At 37.3% G+C, this 19,204-nt stretch overlaps 1 protein-coding gene across 1 annotated transcript in view; it reads left to right on the top strand.

Moving 5' to 3' along the window:
* HEPHL1 (hephaestin like 1) overlaps nt 1-16,955 on the top strand; it is an 84,583-nt gene extending 67,628 nt beyond the window's left edge. The window contains exons 16-20 of the mRNA XM_039255008.1: nt 8,340-8,562; nt 10,082-10,221; nt 15,816-15,978; nt 16,448-16,510; nt 16,607-16,955. Coding sequence (XP_039110939.1) covers nt 8,340-8,562; nt 10,082-10,221; nt 15,816-15,978; nt 16,448-16,510; nt 16,607-16,809 — 792 coding nt within the window. The 3' untranslated portion in view covers nt 16,810-16,955. The remainder of the gene's footprint in view (nt 1-8,339; nt 8,563-10,081; nt 10,222-15,815; nt 15,979-16,447; nt 16,511-16,606) is intronic.
* Nucleotides 16,956-19,204: the final 2,249 nt, after the last annotated feature.

The raw sequence follows: 19,204 nt of genomic DNA, 5'->3' as shown, positions 1-19,204 counted from the left end.
AAGTGAGCTAGAAAAAGAAGAGCAAACAAAACCCAACACTAGTAGAGGAAAGAAAATAATAAAGATCAGAGCTGAAATAAGTGAAATACACACACACACATACACAAATAGAAAAGATCAGTGAAACATGGAACTGGTTCTTGAAAAGATCAACAAAATTGGTAAACCCTTAGCCAGACACATTAAGAAGAAAAAAAAGAGAGATGACTCAAATAAAATCTGAAATGAAAAGGAGAAATAACACCTGACACGACAGAAATACAAAGGATTATAGGAGAATATTGTAAAAAACTATATGCCAACAAATTGGACAACCTAGAAGAAATGGATAAATTCCTAGTAACATATAATCTTCCAAAACTAAATCAGGAAAAAATAGAAAAATTTAACAGACCAATGACTAGTAATGAAATTTAGTTGGTAATGAAAAATCTCCCAAGAAACAAAAGTCCAGGGCCAGATGGCTTCACAGGTGAGTTATACGATAGATTTAAAGAAGATTTAATATGTAGTTTTCTTTCTTTTTTTAATATGTAGTTTTCTTAAACTATTCCAAAAATAGAAGAGGAAGAAAAACTTTCAAATTCATTCTACAAGGCCCACATTATCTATATATGTGTACTTTTGATAATAAAATGTTTTTTTAAGTTAAGTTTATTACAGTCTTAGTCAACTTGACTCACATAAAATTTCTTTCCCAAGATTCTCTTCTACAAACCTTCTACAACTTCCTTTTTTAAACTGAAATTTTGACCTTTGTTTTTTCTCTTCCTTATTCTGAAATAACCAGCCTCATTTTAGTACAAAATTAATTTCTTATCCCTCAACAAAAATGCATCTACCTTTCTCAAATCTTCTTTTACCAAAAACACACAGCTTAGTTTCCTTGTGAACAGATTGTTTCCTTTATTGTTTCTAGTAGCTTGCATATGTTGTATTTTTAACCATTAAGCACCTTAATTTCTAGTGAAAATTAAAGTAAATAATTGTTAGCTTTTACATTGTATTCTGTGGTTTGGAAAATTTATAAATAAAATTCATAATTTGTAGAAATATATTCTTCCTCCTAGTAAATTTGTCAACATGGCATAAAACTTGTTTACTAATAAACTCAAATATCTTAAGTTTCTTGGTAATAAGATGTCCAAAAAGTAGGTAAACCTATGTTCAGTAATTAGCATTTTAGGATTTTATTTAATTTGAAATGCTATAGATATTAAATTAATATTCATCATTTCATTTCACTTAGCAAAACTCTAAGGTTTTAAGTTATCAAAAGACCCTGAATAGCCAAAGTAATCTTGAAAAAGAAAGCAAAGCTAGAGGTATCACAATTCCAGACTTCAAGCTATATTACAAAGCTGCAGTCATGGTAGTGGCACAAAAACAGACACATAGATCAGTGGAACATATTAGAAAACCACAACCATATGGTCAACTCATCTTTGACAGGGCAGGAAAGAATATCCAATGGAAAAAAGACAGTCTCTTCAACAAATGGGGTTGGGAAAACTGGACAGCAACATGCAGAAGAATGAAACTGGACCACTTTCTTTTACCGTATACAAAAATAAATTCAAAATTGATGAAAGACTTAAATGTGAGACAGGAAACCATCAAAATCCTAGAAGAGAACACAGGCAGTAACCTCTCTGAGCCTGTTGTTTTAGCAACTTCTTACTAGACACGTTGCCAGAGGCAAGAGAAACAAAAGCAAAAATGAACTATTGGGACTTCATCAAGATAAAAAGCTTCAGCACAGGGAAGGAAACAGCAACAAAACTAAAAGGCAACCTATGTCATGGGAGAAGATATTTGCAAATGACATATCTGATAAAGGATGAGTATCCAAAATCTATAAAGAACTTATCAAACTCAACACCCCAAAATCACCCAATGACCCAGTTAAGAAATGGGCAGAAGACATGAATAGAATCTTTTCCAAAGAAGATATATAGATGGCTAAAAGGTACATGAAAAGATGCTCAACATCACTCACCATCAGGAAATACAAATCAAAACCACGATAAGATCTCACCTCACACCTGTCAGAATGGCTAAAATAAACGACACAGGAAACAACAGATGTTGACAAGGATGCAGAGAAAGAGGAACCCTCCTGCATTTGTAGTGAGAATGCAAACTGGTGCAGCCACTCTGGAAAACAACAGTATGGAGGTTCCTCAAAATGTTAAAAATAGAACTACCCTATGACCCAGCAATTGCACTACTAGGTATCTACCCAAAGGATACAAAAATGCTGATTCAAAGGACCATATGCACCCTGATGTTTATAGCAGCATTACCAACAAGAGCCAAATTATGGAAAGAGCCCAAGTCTCCATCGACTGATGGACGGATAAAGAAAATGTGAAATAGATACACACACACACACACACACACACACACACTGGAATATTACTCAGCTATAAAAAAAAGTGAAATCTTGTCATTTGCAATGATGTAATTGGAGCTAAAGAGTATTATGCTAAGCAAAATAAGTCAGAGAAAGACAAATATCGTATGATTTCACTCATATGTGGAATTTAAGAAACAAAACAGATGAGCATTGGAAAGGGAAAAAAGGGAGGGAGGCAAACCATAAAAGACTCTTAACTATAGAGAAAAAACTGAGGGTTGATGGAGGGCTGTGGGTGAGGGGTGGACTAAGAGGGTGGCTGGTATTAAGAAGGGAACTTGTTGTGATGAGCACTGGGTGTTATATGCAAGTGATGAATCACTAAATTCTATTCCTGAAACTAACATTACTCTATATGTTAACAATTAGAATTTAAATAAAAGCTTTAAACATCAAAAAAACTTCATCTAAAAACTCTAATTCCAGTTACATCTATTATGTTTAGATGACTTGTGAAAATTTCATCGTACAAGTTATTTTTCTTACTGACAAAAATTTTGACAGAGTTAATATGGACTTGTTTAATAAACGCAGGTAGAATAAAAGTTATAGGTCTGCATTATTTAATGTTAATAATTCTAAAGACATGTACATTTTAATTAAGCCATCAAACTTCAGTTAGCTTAAACTGAATCTTTTTCCAGATCATATGAACCCAAAAAGTATTTGGGTTAGTTTCTATTATAGTTTTGAGAATTTTATAAGTGCTTTATTCATATAAGCACTTAGTTTTCTTTAAGACAATTAAATAAAGCACTTAGTTTTCTTTAAGACACACACACACACACATACAAACACAATCATACAAACAGATATAAACAGAAACCTTACAGATTCTATTCTAAAATTTTAGCTATGAATCAAGCACAATAATGCAAAATTCACTAGTTATATTAAAAAAGTTGGATACAAATTGTGTTTCTGGCAGATGGAACAAATTAAGATTACTTATTCAGATGGCCAAAGCTTTTTATTAATATTTGTGAAGAAAACACTTAGGATTTTTCATTTGCCCAAGTTCCAAAGAAACTCCAGACCGTCTTCATTTTCTTCTGATAAGAATTAACCTCCATGAAGTTTGTATTTCAAAGAGAAAGCTAGGTAAGAATTCCTGGAGAAAACCAGGTAGAATACTTACATCTCAAAGGCAAAGGGTAAGAATGCAAGCTCTTCCAAAAAGACTTCCATTTTCTAAGGCCAGAATTTTACAATAATTACAAGCCTTCTGAGATAAATAGGGTAAGTTTTTGGGATTGGTAAATAGAATAGGTGAAGTTTGAATTGTTTCTAGAGCTGCATTTTTTGTTTTGTCAAGACTTGTAACATAAGAGTAGTTTTCAAAGAATTGGGCTATAACTAAATGATACCAAGGAGCTGATCTACCCACCTAATCTCATCTTCAATTTCCAACTGATCTACCCACCTCATTATCTTCAATTTCCAACTAAGAGAAACATCAAAAGATTTCTGTGTTGTAGATTTAGAGCTGTTTGTCTCTGGAATGTTTTAGTAAATCCTTCTACAAATGCTTGAGATGTTTTAGTTTCACTCTGGATACATACTTTCATTTTTTGCTAGGGAAGCAGTTATAAAAAAGTTTCTATCAGGGTCTGAATATCAGCTTTCGATTTGGCCAACTTCTGGCCACAAAACTAGTTAAAATTTTTTGTAAGATTTTTCATTTTTCAGCCAGGGAAATATTTCTGGTAGTATTGAGCACCGTCCCCCCCCCCCCCCCCCCCCCCCCCCCCGCCGTGGATATAGGAGCAGTCCCTGAAGAGGGTGTAAGGATATTACTTTCCCAAGATCCAAAGTCACACCCAACGAGAGCCAAGAAAAAGAAATGGCAGCCTGCATGTCCCAGGCAGGCAGAAAGCCAAGTCAAGTTCTTAGGGCACAAAACAAGGCAAGCAAGAAGGAATAGCTATCCCCAGGATAGAAATGATCAGTAATCAACAAGAATAGATTTGGAAAGGAAAGGACAACATGAAGTTTTATTTTTCTTTCTTGACTGGATACTAAAGACAGATTTCGGAGACCTGATTCCGGTAAGAATTCTTACCCGTCTCTGGTTTCTGCCAGTTTTCTCAGGATCCTGCCTGCAGGCTCCAGTATCTACTAGAATTTGGCAAGGTTTTTTTTTCTTAATTAATTTTAATTTTAGTTTCCCCTGGGCTTTTTAAGGGAGCAATATAGCAGTTTACTAGAAAATCCATCAGAGTTTTGTCAGCTCTGGGAGAGCCCATAATGGAGGCTTTCCTTTGAAGATAGATATGGGGGCATTTGAGTTGATATTGAAGGATTTGCACAAAACCTTTGAGGACAGTCTTTCTTCTAATGTTCCAGTTGATTACAAATGAGACTTCAGTTTCTGGACCAGTGTTTCAATGATGGACCCCTAGGAGGGTATAATGAGGAAGGCCTAGGTACTGTTTTAGATACCTTTTGCATCTTTAATTTTTCATTGGCCTTTCGCAAGGAAAATTTTTTTAATGTTTTCTTTATTTTTGAGAGACAGAGACAGAGCATGAGTTGGGGAGGGGCAGAGAGAGAGAGAGAGAGAGAGAATCTGAAGCAGGCTCCAGGCTCGGAGCTGTCAGCACAATGCGGGGCTTGAACACCCGAACACGAAATCATGACCTGAAGTCAGACACTTAACCGATTGAGTCACCCAGACATCCCTTGCAAGGAGACTTTTAATGAAGCTATTTTGGAATCTTAAAGCCTTTTGGAAGCTCTTACACACCAAATAAAATAAATATCCCTTTCTGTTTGCTTGATTTGGAAACCCTTGTTTTTAAGTGAACTTCTTAAATAATTTTGTCTCATTGGAATGTTCCCCATAATGGCCATTGTAATTTTAGGTTGTCTTTAGTTACATTTTGCCTTTTTGGTAATATTTATAGCTTCTGGGACCATAGTTCTAAGACATAAAATAAGCAGATGTGTCAGAAGGTGGCATGCTCAACTCTTTGGAATTTGAGGATCCCACTTTTTGTTTAAGCTAAGGCTTTGGGTCTCTTGGAGCCAAACTAATACCTATGGGGGATATACCACTGGGTTGGGGATTATGTGGCATTTTACAGTGTACCTCAGTGCACAGACATTTTCTTGAGGTTGGTGAGTGATGTAGTGTCACTCTAACCCATTCCATTACCAACTTATCATGGGAATATTAGAGTTAGGTAGCAGATATTGTAATAGCTTTTAAGTACTCAACTCATGCCCACAAATTTTTCAGCTTTTGGCTTCCAAGATTCCATTAGACTTTACCTACACAAAGCAAAGTATTTTGGACCATGTGCAGTTTTTAAGTTGGATCCAGTCTGACTCCAGTCAATTACCATCAGCAGTTTCAAATGCAGAATTTGGGGACTGAACCAAGGGCTGGAGATTCCAATCATGTGGGGAACTGTAGAAAGCTAATTAGATTGGGAACTTGACTCAAAGACAGTGGAACTCAGAACCAAGAAAAACTTTCCTACAGTCCTCAGAAATGGCAATAAAGACAGGGAATTCAAAGGGTCTGCAGATACCATGCTTGTGATTCTCATTGTCCCTGAATTCATCAAGAATGTACTCTGGATTCCATCATGGCTACCAATGCTCTTAAAAAACAAAACTCAGCTGACAATATTTTAGAGTTCCTATTGGTTTTATTCAGTGACTCATGAAATCAAGCAGCATCCCATATGACAGATAGAGGAGAGGGCCAAAGAGCTGCACAAAATGGAGACTTTCATAGGCAGAGGGGGATGGGATAAAAAAGTTACTAGTAAAAAGTGGATTGTTTGTGGCAAGGTCACCTTCCTTTAGGAGGGGATGGCAGATTACCTCACTGGTGATGACCAGGTCATTCCAGATTAAGATTCCACTCCTGGAAGAGGTTGAGATTGTATGGGCTTGGCACAAGTGACTCCATTTGGAGCCTATTGTCCCTTTGTTAACAGTGGCTGTGACAGAAACAGTATAGCCAACAAAGTAAAAAATATTTACTATCTGGTGCTTTACCAAAAAATGCTTGCCAACCCTTATCTAAAGTATAGGTTAAACACACACACACACACACACACACACACACACACACACACGAAATCCCAATGTTTCAGTTACCAAATTTAGACCTTAAAAGGCATCTGGAAGCAAAAGAGGATTTGTAAGTAGATAACTATGAAAAAAAATGTATTTTAATGGAATTTATATCATGAATTTTGGTGTGTGAAATCTATCATTTTTAAAGGCATTACCATGTTATCATTTGTACTCAAGAAGGAAAGCACACTCCAAACATAATAACCAAAACTACAAACTATTTGAATAATAAACAAATTAACTTTACTTAGCAATTAAAGATTAAATATTGAATTCAAGTCAGATATGTATATATAAAACAGCTAGTCTCAAACTTTAGGTCGTAAATCAAAATCAAACTAAAGGCATATCTGACATATAATGAAATATTGCTCATTATTTTAAAAAGGTGAAGGATTATATAACCCTCCTCTTAAATATTAGATGGCTGTATTAGCATCCTTGAGTTGTACTGGACAGTGCGAGAGTTCAGGAGAGAAATGCAAGACATTTGAAAAAATAGAGTTACATACTGAAATTATGGGAAACCCACATTTGTTTATTCCCTTGTGCATCCTGATAAACATTTATTGAGCACTTTTGATATGCAAATGACCCTACCAAGTCCTATGAGGGATGTAGATATTCGTATCTCTAAGGTATTTATCATCTGTGGGGAAAATAATACATGTGCACACCCATAATTATAATACAACTCAGAATCTGGTGAATTCAGTGGGAGTACAGGGCTATATGGGAGGCATTGGACAGGGAATCTAAGAGAACACTATGAGCAAAGCTGAAAAGGAAAATAAAAGGTTGTGTTTGGGAAATGTTGAGCATCCTATTGGCTACCATATAAGGTAGGAAAGGAAAGCAGTTAGGGGACTGGAAGATAGAAAAATCCATTGGTGGAGCACACGAGGGACTTATGGACCTGTTGAGGATTTGTATTTTATGCAGTAGGAATATCATGGGAAAGTCACTGATGACTGGTGGATATGGGGGTGATGAGAATGAGCCGATGGTGCTCAAAAGAATAGGTAGAAGGTGAGGTGAACCAGAGACCAGAGAGGAACTGATTTCTAATCCACGGTGAGGCATTAAGATCCTACACTAGATGGACAGCAGATGGAATGGAAAGGAAGTCCAAGAAGGAGAGGCATCATGAAGGAAAAAGAAACATAAGATTTGACAGCAAAGAAGATGGGACACCATGAGGAAGAAGGAAGAATTAAATACTGAAATTAAGTTTTCTGACCTAAATGACAAGAAATAGCACAGTGCTGTCAACAGAAATAGAGTTCTGGAGAAGGAAATGATTTGAGGGAAATAATAAAATCCACCTTAAAAATGTTCAGCAGATTGAATTGTTGCAGTAAGTACATCCAGATGGAATATCTAAATAGGCAGTTGGGCATGTGGGAGTTTTCCTTCAAAAGAAAGCTTAGGGGCTGAACAATTTGATGTGGAGGTCATCCATGGTCCCATATAATTTTCTAATTATCCTCTTCACTTTTACCCATAGAAAGTGGAATATAAGCATCTGCATGGTCTCACTTGAAAAGCAAACAAGAAAATAGAAATAAGAATTCATTTACTCAACAAATATTTGAGTACCTTCTATGTACTAGATACTGGACTCTGCTCTGAAGACTCAATGATGATGGAGGGACACAGCTTCAGCCCTCAAAGAGGTCACTCTGTAGCTCATCTTTAGGAACACTCAGGGCTTTTTAATACTTATTTTGTAGCCAATATTTTTTTCACAATGACTTTCTTATAAGCACTCAATCTGTATTATTAAACTATTTAAGGGCCCTTCTAATTCAGTTTATTTTTCTTTCAGGATACATATAGCGGTTTGATGGGTCCTCTGATTATTTGCAGAGAAGGAGTATTGAATGAAAAGGGAAGAAGAAGCGATGTTGATTATGAATTTGCTCTCCTGTTTTTGGTATTTAACGAGAATGAATCCTGGTATCTGGATGACAATATTAAGAAGTATCTCAATAAAAATCCACGAGATTTTAAGCGCACTGATGATTTTGAAGAAAGCAACAAAATGCATGGTATAACAGAGGTTTAAAAAGCAACCCTTGTTGAGATAAACTCATAGAAATTCCTCTAACTATAGGAGGACCCCAGCCTCCTTCTCTGAACCTTTCCCATTCCCGGAGTACCTAGACTGAGGAAAATCCTCCAAAACTTTCCTTCAGAGGGAATGAGCTAAGCCATTGATTGACTGCCAGCAAGGTCCAATGAGACTTTGGGCCAATTATTTAGGGAGCTCTATCTCTGAAGGCTGGGATCCCTAAACTATAAGCCTATAAAGTAATTTTTAAAAAAACAAATTATCACTCACTGGTATATTTCTATAAGAATACACAAAGACATCTAGCGAATCAAATTTAAGGGCATAGTTTAACTGTTGTTGGGACATGAAGCACCATCATCAGGTTTCTGTTTTAATGTGTCTATGTTACTTATTTAATTCTATGTAATTTAAGGTATGGGTTTTTTTTTAATTTTTAATGTTTATTTTTTGAGAGAGACAGACAGACAGAATGTGAGTGGGGGGAGGGGAAGAGAGACAGGGAAACAGAATCTGAAGCAGGTTGCAGGCTCTGAGCTGTCAGCACAGAGCCCAACACAGGGCTCGAACTCACAAACCCTGAGATCATGACCTGAGCTAAAGTCAGATGCTTAACTGACTGAGCCACCCAGGCACCCTGGGAGGTGTTTTTGTTTTTGTTTTTGTTTTTAAGAGAGAGTAATATGTTGACACATCCATACTCTCTCACCAAGACCTACCTCTGACCAAAAGTACACAAAAAGGGCTCGCCTAAGGTCACAAACTCAGTTAATTGTTAACATTGATTAGAATATAGTAGGCTGATTTCTGATTCAGCTACTTTCTCCTATAGTTTTGCTTCCCTCTCCCCCAAATTTCTTAGTATGCTCTCTATTTTTAATAAATGCAACCCATTTGGTTGTGCCATGGTGCACAGAATAAAAAGTTAGTAGAAAGAGTGCGAATTTCCATCATGCAACCCAGCTTGAGTGTGTGTTGGTCATTGTTAGGTCATGGGCTCAGCCCATGTGAAGCTTTCCTTCTTTTGGAAATTCAGGCATTTTTAGGAACTTGTCCCAAACTAGTTATCAGAAAGTGAAGTATTAAGGAAATATCTCTTAATTCATTCAACTTTGATTTATATAAACTTGATTCTCTGTGCTTTAATTCACTTGTCTATAGAATGGTACAAATAATGGCTGCCTCACAAATGAGCCTCTAACCCACCCGATAAAGAGAATAATGCCAAACAACAACCAACCAAACAGCACACACTGCTACCCAAGATGTAGCCTTTAAAAGTTAACTACTGCTTCCCTTTTCTGGCTCTCCTCTATAAGGATTTCTTAGTAATCTGAATTTTGGGTCTAGAATGGTGGAGTCATTGGTGTGAGTGAGATTGTTACATGTTTATTAGGTTGATGAAAATATTGGTAACCTAAAGATCTTGAACCATTCCTAAAACCAGATTAAGTACTAAGCACTAATTGAAGGTTATTATTTTTTCACCTTCTTAGCTATCAATGGAAAGATTTTTGGGAATCTCCATGGTCTTATCATGAACGAAGACACAATGACAAACTGGTATCTGTTGGGAATAGGAAGTGAAGTGGACATACATACCATCCATTATCACGCCGAGAGCTTTCTTTTCAAAGTAAGTATAAGGAATATGCTTTGAGGAAGACCTTTTGAACTAGAAGATTCAATTTTTCACTGTGAAAAAAGAGTTATTTGGCACTAAGGCTTGTGAGGTTCATATTAGAGATTACAACAGAATAATGTTCCAATACCCTTCTCCTGGTAGATATTTCTTACTATGTACATATATTTTACTGTGCTTGTAAAAAAGTCTCCAAGCCTCAGATGAGAGTTGTCTCATCCATTGTATGGGGATGATTTTTACCATTCTGGATTATGCTGTTATTATTGCATATGAAACCACCAGAGTAATTTGTCCCTATTTCTTAATATTCCTTTTCTCTTTTCCTTTCCTTTTTTTCCTTTCTTTTCTATGTTATTAGCTAACAGAATGATTCTATCCAGTAAAGGAGATACTTCGAGCTCTAGCTTGGACCTTAAAATTTTATCTGTGCTTTTCTTTTCCCTACTGAGCTGGGCTGGACTGTGTGTGGCCTTCTGCTTGCTAGCATCTAAGCTGTACCAGATGAGTGATACTGGCTATCCAGAATCACCCAGGGAGCTATTCAAGAGACAGATTCCCGGGTCCCACCCTAAGCCTGAGGAATCAGAATCCTAGGGATAAGGACTAAATAGGCCATCATCCCAGGGGGTGTCTGGGTGGCTCAGTCATTTAAGCAACTGACTTCTGCTCAGGTCATGATCTCACAATTCCTGACCTGGAGCCCCACATTGGGTGAGCTCAAGCCCTACATCAGGTAAGCAGGAGTACTGCTTTGGGTAAACTTGAGCTCCACTTCCTCTCTCTCCCTCTCTCTCCCACACACACACTCTTTCTCTCTGTAGCTCGTGGGATTCTCTCTGTCTCTCTGCCCCTTGCTCACTTTTGCCCATCCCCTCAAAAATAAATAAATAGTTTATTCCAAGTGCTTAGTGAAATCTATAAGAAAATAGAACAGAAAAGAATCATCCTATCTAATCTGTGGAAGTAACTGCATTGGTCTTTTTCTAGTTATACAGGAATAAATAGTAAATTTAATAAAACATCTAATATTTCCCCTCTGTATATTTATTTAACATAGTTTAAGATACCAAGTATTAGCCTACGATGATTACAGTTATACATATTAAATGGCTATACTGCTTTTCAGAACTCAGCCTTTTCAACTCACATATTAAAAAGTATTTTAAAAGAAGTTTATAAAATTTAATAAAATTATAAAAATTATTCTATACACGTATGCAAGTATTTTGTATTTTGTATATAATTTTTTTAAATTAAGGTATAATTTACACTGAGTAAAAGTCCCTCTATTTAGTGTAAGGTTCTGTTTCGGAAAGCATATGCAGTAGTGTAATCAATATTACTTAGAATATAGAACATTTCCATCACCCCCTAAAATGTTCTTATTGCATTTTCTAGAGTCAGCTACTTCTGACTGATTTATTTTCATCTCTATTATTTTATCTTCTCAGAAATGTCATATAAATGGAATCATGACATCTCTAGCATTTTGAATCTGGCCTATTGCACTTGGCTTGGCATAGGCATTTGAACTGCATCCATTTCGTGTATGTCAGCACTTGTTCTAGCCGATTGTCAAGTAGTATTCCAGTATACGAATATACTGCAGTTTGTTAATCTATTTCCCTATTAAGGGACACTTAGGTCTTTTGTGCTTTGGGGTTATTACAAGTAAAGTCTTTATAAATATTTGTGTACATATTTTCCTGTGAACATAAGTTTTAATTTCCCTTGAGAAAATACCTTGGAGTTGGATTGCTAGACCATGTGATACCTGTATGCTTAACTTGATAAGAAACTGACAAAATATTTTCCACAGAGGCAGTGCCATTTTGCATTCCCTCTTGAAAAGTATGAGAGCATCCAGCATCCCTCCTCATCAGGGAAATACAAATCAAAACCACACTGAGATACCACCTCACACCAGTCAGAGTGGCTAAAATGAGCAAATCAGAGAACTCGAGATGCTGGCGAGGATGTGGAGAAACGGGCACCCTCCTACACTGTTGGTGGGAATGTAAACTGGTACAGCCCCTCTGGAAAACAGTGTGGAGGTTCCTCAGGAAACTAACAATAGAACTCCCCTATGACCCAGCAATAGCACTGCTAGGAATTGACCCAAGGGATACAGAAATGCTGAGGCATAGGAGCACATGTACCCCAATGTTCATAGCAGCACTCTCCACAATAGCTAAAACATGGAAAGAGCCTAAGTGTCCATCAACAGATGAATGGATCAAGAAGATGTGGTTTATCTATACCATGGAATACTACATGGCAATGAGAAAGAATGAAATCTGGCCATGTGTAGCAACATGGATGGACCTTGAGGGTGTTATGCTGAGCGAAATAAGTCAGGCAGAGAAGGACAAATATCATATGTTTGCACGTATAGGAGGATTAGGAGGAACTTGATGGAGGAACAAGGGGGAGAAGAAGGGCGGAAATGGTGGGGGAAAGAGAGAGAGGTAAACCATGAGAGACTCTTGAATGCTGACAAAAACTGAGGACTGATGGATGTGGGGTGGAAGGGGGATGGGCATGGAGGAGGGCACTTTGGGGATGAGCACTGAGTGTTATGTGGAAACTAATTTGACAATAAACTATTTGTAAAAAAAAAAAAAAAGAAAAAAGAAAAGTATGAGAGCATCACCTGTGCCACATCCATGTCTGTACTTGGTATCTTCCATTTTTATTTATGTTTTCTTTGCCATCCTGCCAAGTAAATAGTGGTATCTCATTGTGTTTTATTTATATTCTCCTAATGGCTAATGATATTGAGCATCTTTGCATGTGGTTATTTACCATCTGCCATCCATAAACCTTCTTTGGTGAACTGTCCACACTTTATGCCCATTTTTTAATTTCATTGTTTCCTTATTGTTGAGTTTGAGGGATTTATATGTACACATACTTTACCAGCTACGCAATTACAAATATTTGCTCCCAGTCTGTGGCTTATCTTTTTATTTCCTTAGTGTTATCTTTCAAAGAACGTAAATTATTATTTTTTAATGTTTATTTTTGAAAGAGAGAGCGTAGCAGAGGAGAGCAGAGACAGAGGGAGACACAGAATTCGAAGTAGGCTCTGAGTCAGCACAGAGCCCAAGACAGGGCTCAAACTCAAGAACCAACAGATCATGACATGAGCCCAAGTCAGACACCTAACTGACTGAGCCACCCAGGAGCCCCAAAGAACATAAATTCTTAATTCTGATGAAGTACAATTTATTGTTTTTCTCTTATGCATCATGCTTTTGGTGTCATATCTGAGAAGTCTTTGCTTAACTCAAGGTTACAAGGATTTTCTTCTAGTAGTTTTATAGTTTTAGGCTTTATATTTAGACCTCTGATCCATTTTAAGTTTCAAGTTTTAATTTTGGCATATGGATATCCAATCATTCCATCACCATTCATTGAAAAGGCCACTGTGTCAAACTCATTGATTGTATATATGTGGGTCTATTTTGGGAATGTCTATTCTGTTACTTTGATCTATGTCTCTGTCCTTTCTTGAATATCACCCGGTCTTCATTACTTTAGTGTGATAGCAAGTCTTGAAATCAGGTGGTGATTATTTTAGCTATTCTAGATCTTTGCCTTCCCATATAAATTTTAGCAATAACTTGTTGATTTCTATTTTTAAAAATCCCACTATGATTTTGATTGGAATTGAATAGAATCTGTACATTGGCTTGAGAATTGATAACAATATTGAGTCTTCCAATTCATGAACATGGCATAGCTCTTCATGTATTTAGATCTTCTTTCATTTTTTCATCATTGTTTTATAGTTTCAGCATACAGATCTTACATATATTTTGTTGGATTATTACCTAAGTAATATCATAGGTTTTGGTGATAGTATAAATGGTATTGTCTTTATTTCAATTTCTAATTGTTCATTGCCAATACATAGAAATATAATTGATTTTTGTATAATTGATCTTATATCCTACAACTTTGCTAAATAGTTCTAGTAGCTTTTTTGTAGGTTTTGGGGTGATGGTTTCCTGCATAGACAATCTTCTTTTCTGTGAGTAGAGATGGTTTTATTTCTTCATTTTCCATCTGTATACCTTTTATTTATTTTCTTGCCTTACTGTACTGGCTAGGACCTCTACGATACTGTTGAATATGATTAGTGAAAGTGAATATCCTTGCCTTAGTCACAAGGGGAAAAGGATTTAGTCATTCATCATTAAATATAAAGTTATCTGTAGGGTGTTGTTTTAATAGATCCTATTAATAAGTGGAAGAAATTTCCTTCTAATCTTAGTTGGCTGATGGTTTTACCATGAACAGATGTTAGATTCTATTAAATTCCTTTTCTGCACCTATTGAGATGGTCACATTTTTCTTCGTTAGTCTCTGAATGATTTTCTTCAGTACACTGGTGATTTACATAGATTGATTTTAAAATTTTGAACCAATTTTCAACTTCAGGATTGTCATAATGTATTATCCTTTTTATATAATGGATATATAATGGATAGTGGATTCAAACTGCTAGTGTTTTTTAAAAGGATTTTATATTTATTTTCCTAAAGAATATTGGGTGTAGCTTTCTCTTCTCGTAAAGTATTTGTACGATTTGGGCATTAGGGTAATGCTGGCCTCACAAAATTAGTTAGAAGTGATCTATCCTATTTTCTGGAAGAGTTTGTTTAGAATTGGTATTATTTCTGCTTTAAATGTTTGGTAGAATTGCCAATGAAGCCATCTGGACCTGGAATTTTAATTTGTTGGAAAGTCTTAATATAATTTCACTTTCTTTAATAGATAATCTGAATAGTGACATTAGGTAGTCTTCATCTTAAGGAATTTGTCCATACCACCTAAGTTGTAGAATTCACAGATAGTTCTTCATCATATTCCTTTATTATCCCTTTTAATGTCTATAAGGTCTTAGTGATGCCCCCTCATTCATTCCTAGTATTTTTAATCTGTGTTTTTCCCCCCATGGAGTCCATTTGTCTATGAGTTTGTATTAGTTATTTATTCCTGTATAACAAATTACTTCAAAACTTAGTGGCCTAAAATAACAAACACTAACTCACAATTTTTCTGGGTCAGAAACCCGGGAGTAGTTTAACTAGTTGGTTCTGATCCAGCATTTCTTATGAGGTTGCAATCAAGATGTCAGCTGGAGCTACAGTCATCAGGTTTGACTGGGACTGGAGAATCCACTTCCAAATTCACTCACAGAGCTGCTGACTGAAGGTTTCAGTTCCTCACCATGTGGACATGGCACGGGAGCTGACTTCCCCCGGGCTGGGTGATCCAAGAGAAGGGAGCAAGAGACAGCATCTAAGTCTTTTGGAAGTAGAATGCCATCACTTCTGGCGTACGCAGTGGTCTCACAGACCAACTCTCCTACCATGTAGAAGGGGACTACAAAAGTTATGAATAGCAGGAGGCAGGGATCATTAGGGGCCATTGTGGAAGATGGTCACCACAAGGCTTATCAATCTTACTGACCTGTTCAAAGAACCAGCTTTTGCTTTCTTTGATTTATCTCTATTACTTTTCTATTCTCAATTTTATTGGTCTCTGCTCTTATCTTGATTACCTTCTTTCTGCAGATAGATAAATCTTACCGAGAAGATGTGTATGATCTCTTTCCTGGGACATTCCAAACTATTGAGCTGTTTGCAGATCACCCAGGGACATGGCTGTTACACTGTCATGTGTCTGACCACATCCACGCTGGCATGGAGACCACTTACACGGTCCTTCAGAACATAGGTACTGTTTTCTGTCAGTGATGGTGGGTGATAGCACCGGGCTTCCTGCAGGCCCTGAAAATAGGGGGCACTAGAGCCCCCTAAGAGCTCAGAGTCAAGTAAAAGAAACAGACATATAAATAGTAACTATAGTAGAATGTGATAAATGCCAAAGTGGAGTACAGAGGACGGGTTCAGAGGCAGTAGTAGGAGTTAATGTTTTATAGTCTGGGGGTGTGAGCAAACATTCTAGAGGCTATAATGCTTCAGATGGATCTTATTGGGTGGGGCAGAAGCTTGAAAGATAGATGAGGTAAGAATAGTATGTGTATTAGTATGAAGTAGAACAGGGAGAATTTCAGAAAGACTTGCAGATACAAATGGGATAAAATTCTCACTGGTGAAATAAAATAACTCTTGAAATAACTGAGGTCATGAAAAGAATCTACTTCTGTTGTTTATAAAACAATCATCTTGCCTTCTTTGTCCAGACAACAGGATCCCTTACTCCACCAAGTCTCCGTCTGGAGGTACGTCCACCATGCCTCACAATGGTAATGATACCCTCCCCGAATCCTGCATGTGAATGATCAGTGTTCACTCCCTAGGGAAAGGCAGAGGGCTGATGCCTCAACTTTTCTCGTTCACAGAAGAACCTGGCAAGGAGCAGCTCTATTTCTTTGGCAAGAATCTGGGTCCTAGGGGAGCCAAAGCAGCCTTGGTCATCCTCTTCATCGTTGGACTCCTCTTCCTGGTCTCCACAGTGGTTCTCTCCCTCAGTCTGCACTCTGCAAGGAAGCACGTTGTGTACCAGGAAGTGCAGTCCTGCGCACTCCCCACGGATGCTCTGTGAACCAGCTGGTCCTCCTCAGCAGGGAAACTGGACAAGGCATCATTCATCGAGAAAGGTTTACATTATTTCCTGGATCAGGCTCTGATCCTCCAGAACATAATCAAAGCAATTTGCTTTTACTTATTTATTTTCTAATGGGCTGTGAATAATCCTCAGGTATAAAAAACAGAAAGAAGAATAAGCATGACTGAGAAAACACACTCAGTCTATTCTCCGAATGAATTTGCTGAAATGGGGAAACCCTCTGAAAGGTATCTTTAGTAGTTTCCATTTTTCATAATTCTTAGATTAGATGGTGCTTCCTTAGCTAACCACTCAAGTTTCCAATGGACGACTCTGGGAAAGAGTTACACGGCCTCACACATCTGACTGGGATGGCACTGGTTTTTCAACACTGTTACGTAAGACTCTTCCCTTAGTCGTTTCAGGGAAACAACTTTCTGAGGAGTTCATGAAAATGTCTAAATCAGTGTCTGCTGATAGAATTTGACCACATGAAGTTTCTGGAGGCTTTTGCCAGTTCTCCTGGCCTTTTTCACTTGAATATAAACAGTCTATGCAGTTTGCCACAGAAGGCAGCTATCAGCATTTAAAAAAATAATTGCTGCTGTTTTTATGCAAATCTATAGAGACACTTTAATATTTACACCTCATTTACATGTTTTTATAGTGTTTCCGTTGTAACTTTGTTTTTTTCAAGTATCATCTAGAGGCTTTGTACTTGTAGTTGAGAATGTGGAGGGCTAGAAGCTATAAAATCGCACCCTAGGTTCTCCTACGGTGAGGCAGACTCCCTAAACAGTGAGTGGGAGATTCTACAAGGGAGGGAAACTTTGCAGAAGGCAAGTCTTGACTTGAGCTTTGAGTCTGATTTTTCATTCACCTAGCAGAACCTGCCCATGTTTGCATCTTCCAGAAAATGAAAGCAGTCTCACTGTGTGAAAAACACCAGGAAGAATTCATCAGTGCAGCTGACTGGTTGGAAGAAGAGATCTCACAAAATTCTTGATTCCATGCCTCTTAAAGACATGCCCTTTGTGGGAGGAGGGGGAAAAAAAGGCTAGAAAAAGAGAATCTCAGTGGCAAGTTTTTAAATCAATAAATCAGCTTTGCAGATACACATTACAGTTTTCTAAAAAGGCTCAAATGTAAAAATAAAATATCGGATAGCTCAACTCAACCCATTACAAAGCAATCCATACTCTCTGTATGCATGCCTAGACCTTAGGTTAAGATCGATAAAAGCAACTTTGCTTATGACTAAACTGAGAAATTGTCCTTAGCTCAGGGCAAGATGCCCTGCGATGCCAATGTCAATGCCAGATGCCAATATCAGTGTATCTGCTTTAGCAGATCATTTGGATGTCCAGGTGAAAGAGCAGGACCTACAAAATAGTCTGGTGGAGGGATATTTCATACTTTCTCATCTTCATCTTGGTGAGGGGAAACGGGTAATTTGATAGAAGCTATAGTCTTACATAAAATGGGATGCGAATACTAATAGTTCCGTTCGTAGTTTGCTCGAACGTCGTATCGAACAGTGTACCCAAAGGATTTTGAATTCCAGCCTGCTAACCATCGGTAATGTGATTTTGTAGTACATGCTCTACAGTTTTCATACATGTGTACGCTGTATAATTTCATAATAATAATTATGACAAATGCCTTATTTATATCTCACTAGACAACAAATTATTTAGTTGTTATTTTCCTTTTCCCTTAGTCTATTTTTTTAAATGAAAACGAAACCACAAAGTAGTTTGATCATACCATTTCTCTTTTTAATAAAGTTTCACGGATTATACAATGGCCATTCACATTTTTTTCACTAAATACTGCTGATCACTGGATTGGTTGAAAGAGAACTATGTCTTAGAGATTTAGCAATTATCCTGGTTATACCTGCTAAAGGAAATGAAACAAAAATAACAATATATCTCCACAAATAACAGGACTCCCAGTGAAAGGCTGTTACCTGTTACCTGAAACGTACCATACTTCCTTTTTCTGCCTGGGTCCTTTGAGAAAATCAGTTACATTTAGACACATCTCCTGTTACAATGGAAGACACTTCTTTGTTCCTGGCAGGGCCCCTCTCTTACTTGGCTCTGGACCTCATCATTCTTGCTTTCTCCAGGACTTCATTCCTTCAGTATTTTGTTTTCTCTCTGGGAGGAGGTCATCTGTGGTACCCACCACTGAAAGTAGGAAACAGAGGGCTGTTGTCCTTAAATTCATAATCCAGTGTCTCTGTTCCTGCCTTAGCAGAACTTGCTACCTGTCATCACCTCACCTCCTGCCTTCCTCTGCCTATTCCAGTGGCTTCCAATCCAGTGTGCCATGCTTCCGCATCCCAATACGCTGTTGTCAAAGCAACAACCAGGATGCTATTTCC

Source organism: Hyaena hyaena, unplaced genomic scaffold (assembly GCF_003009895.1).
Source record: "Hyaena hyaena isolate Hyena2069 unplaced genomic scaffold, ASM300989v1 scaffold_506, whole genome shotgun sequence".
Classification (NCBI taxonomy): domain Eukaryota; kingdom Metazoa; phylum Chordata; class Mammalia; order Carnivora; family Hyaenidae; genus Hyaena; species Hyaena hyaena.
This window is presented reverse-complemented; position numbering and strand designations above follow the sequence as displayed.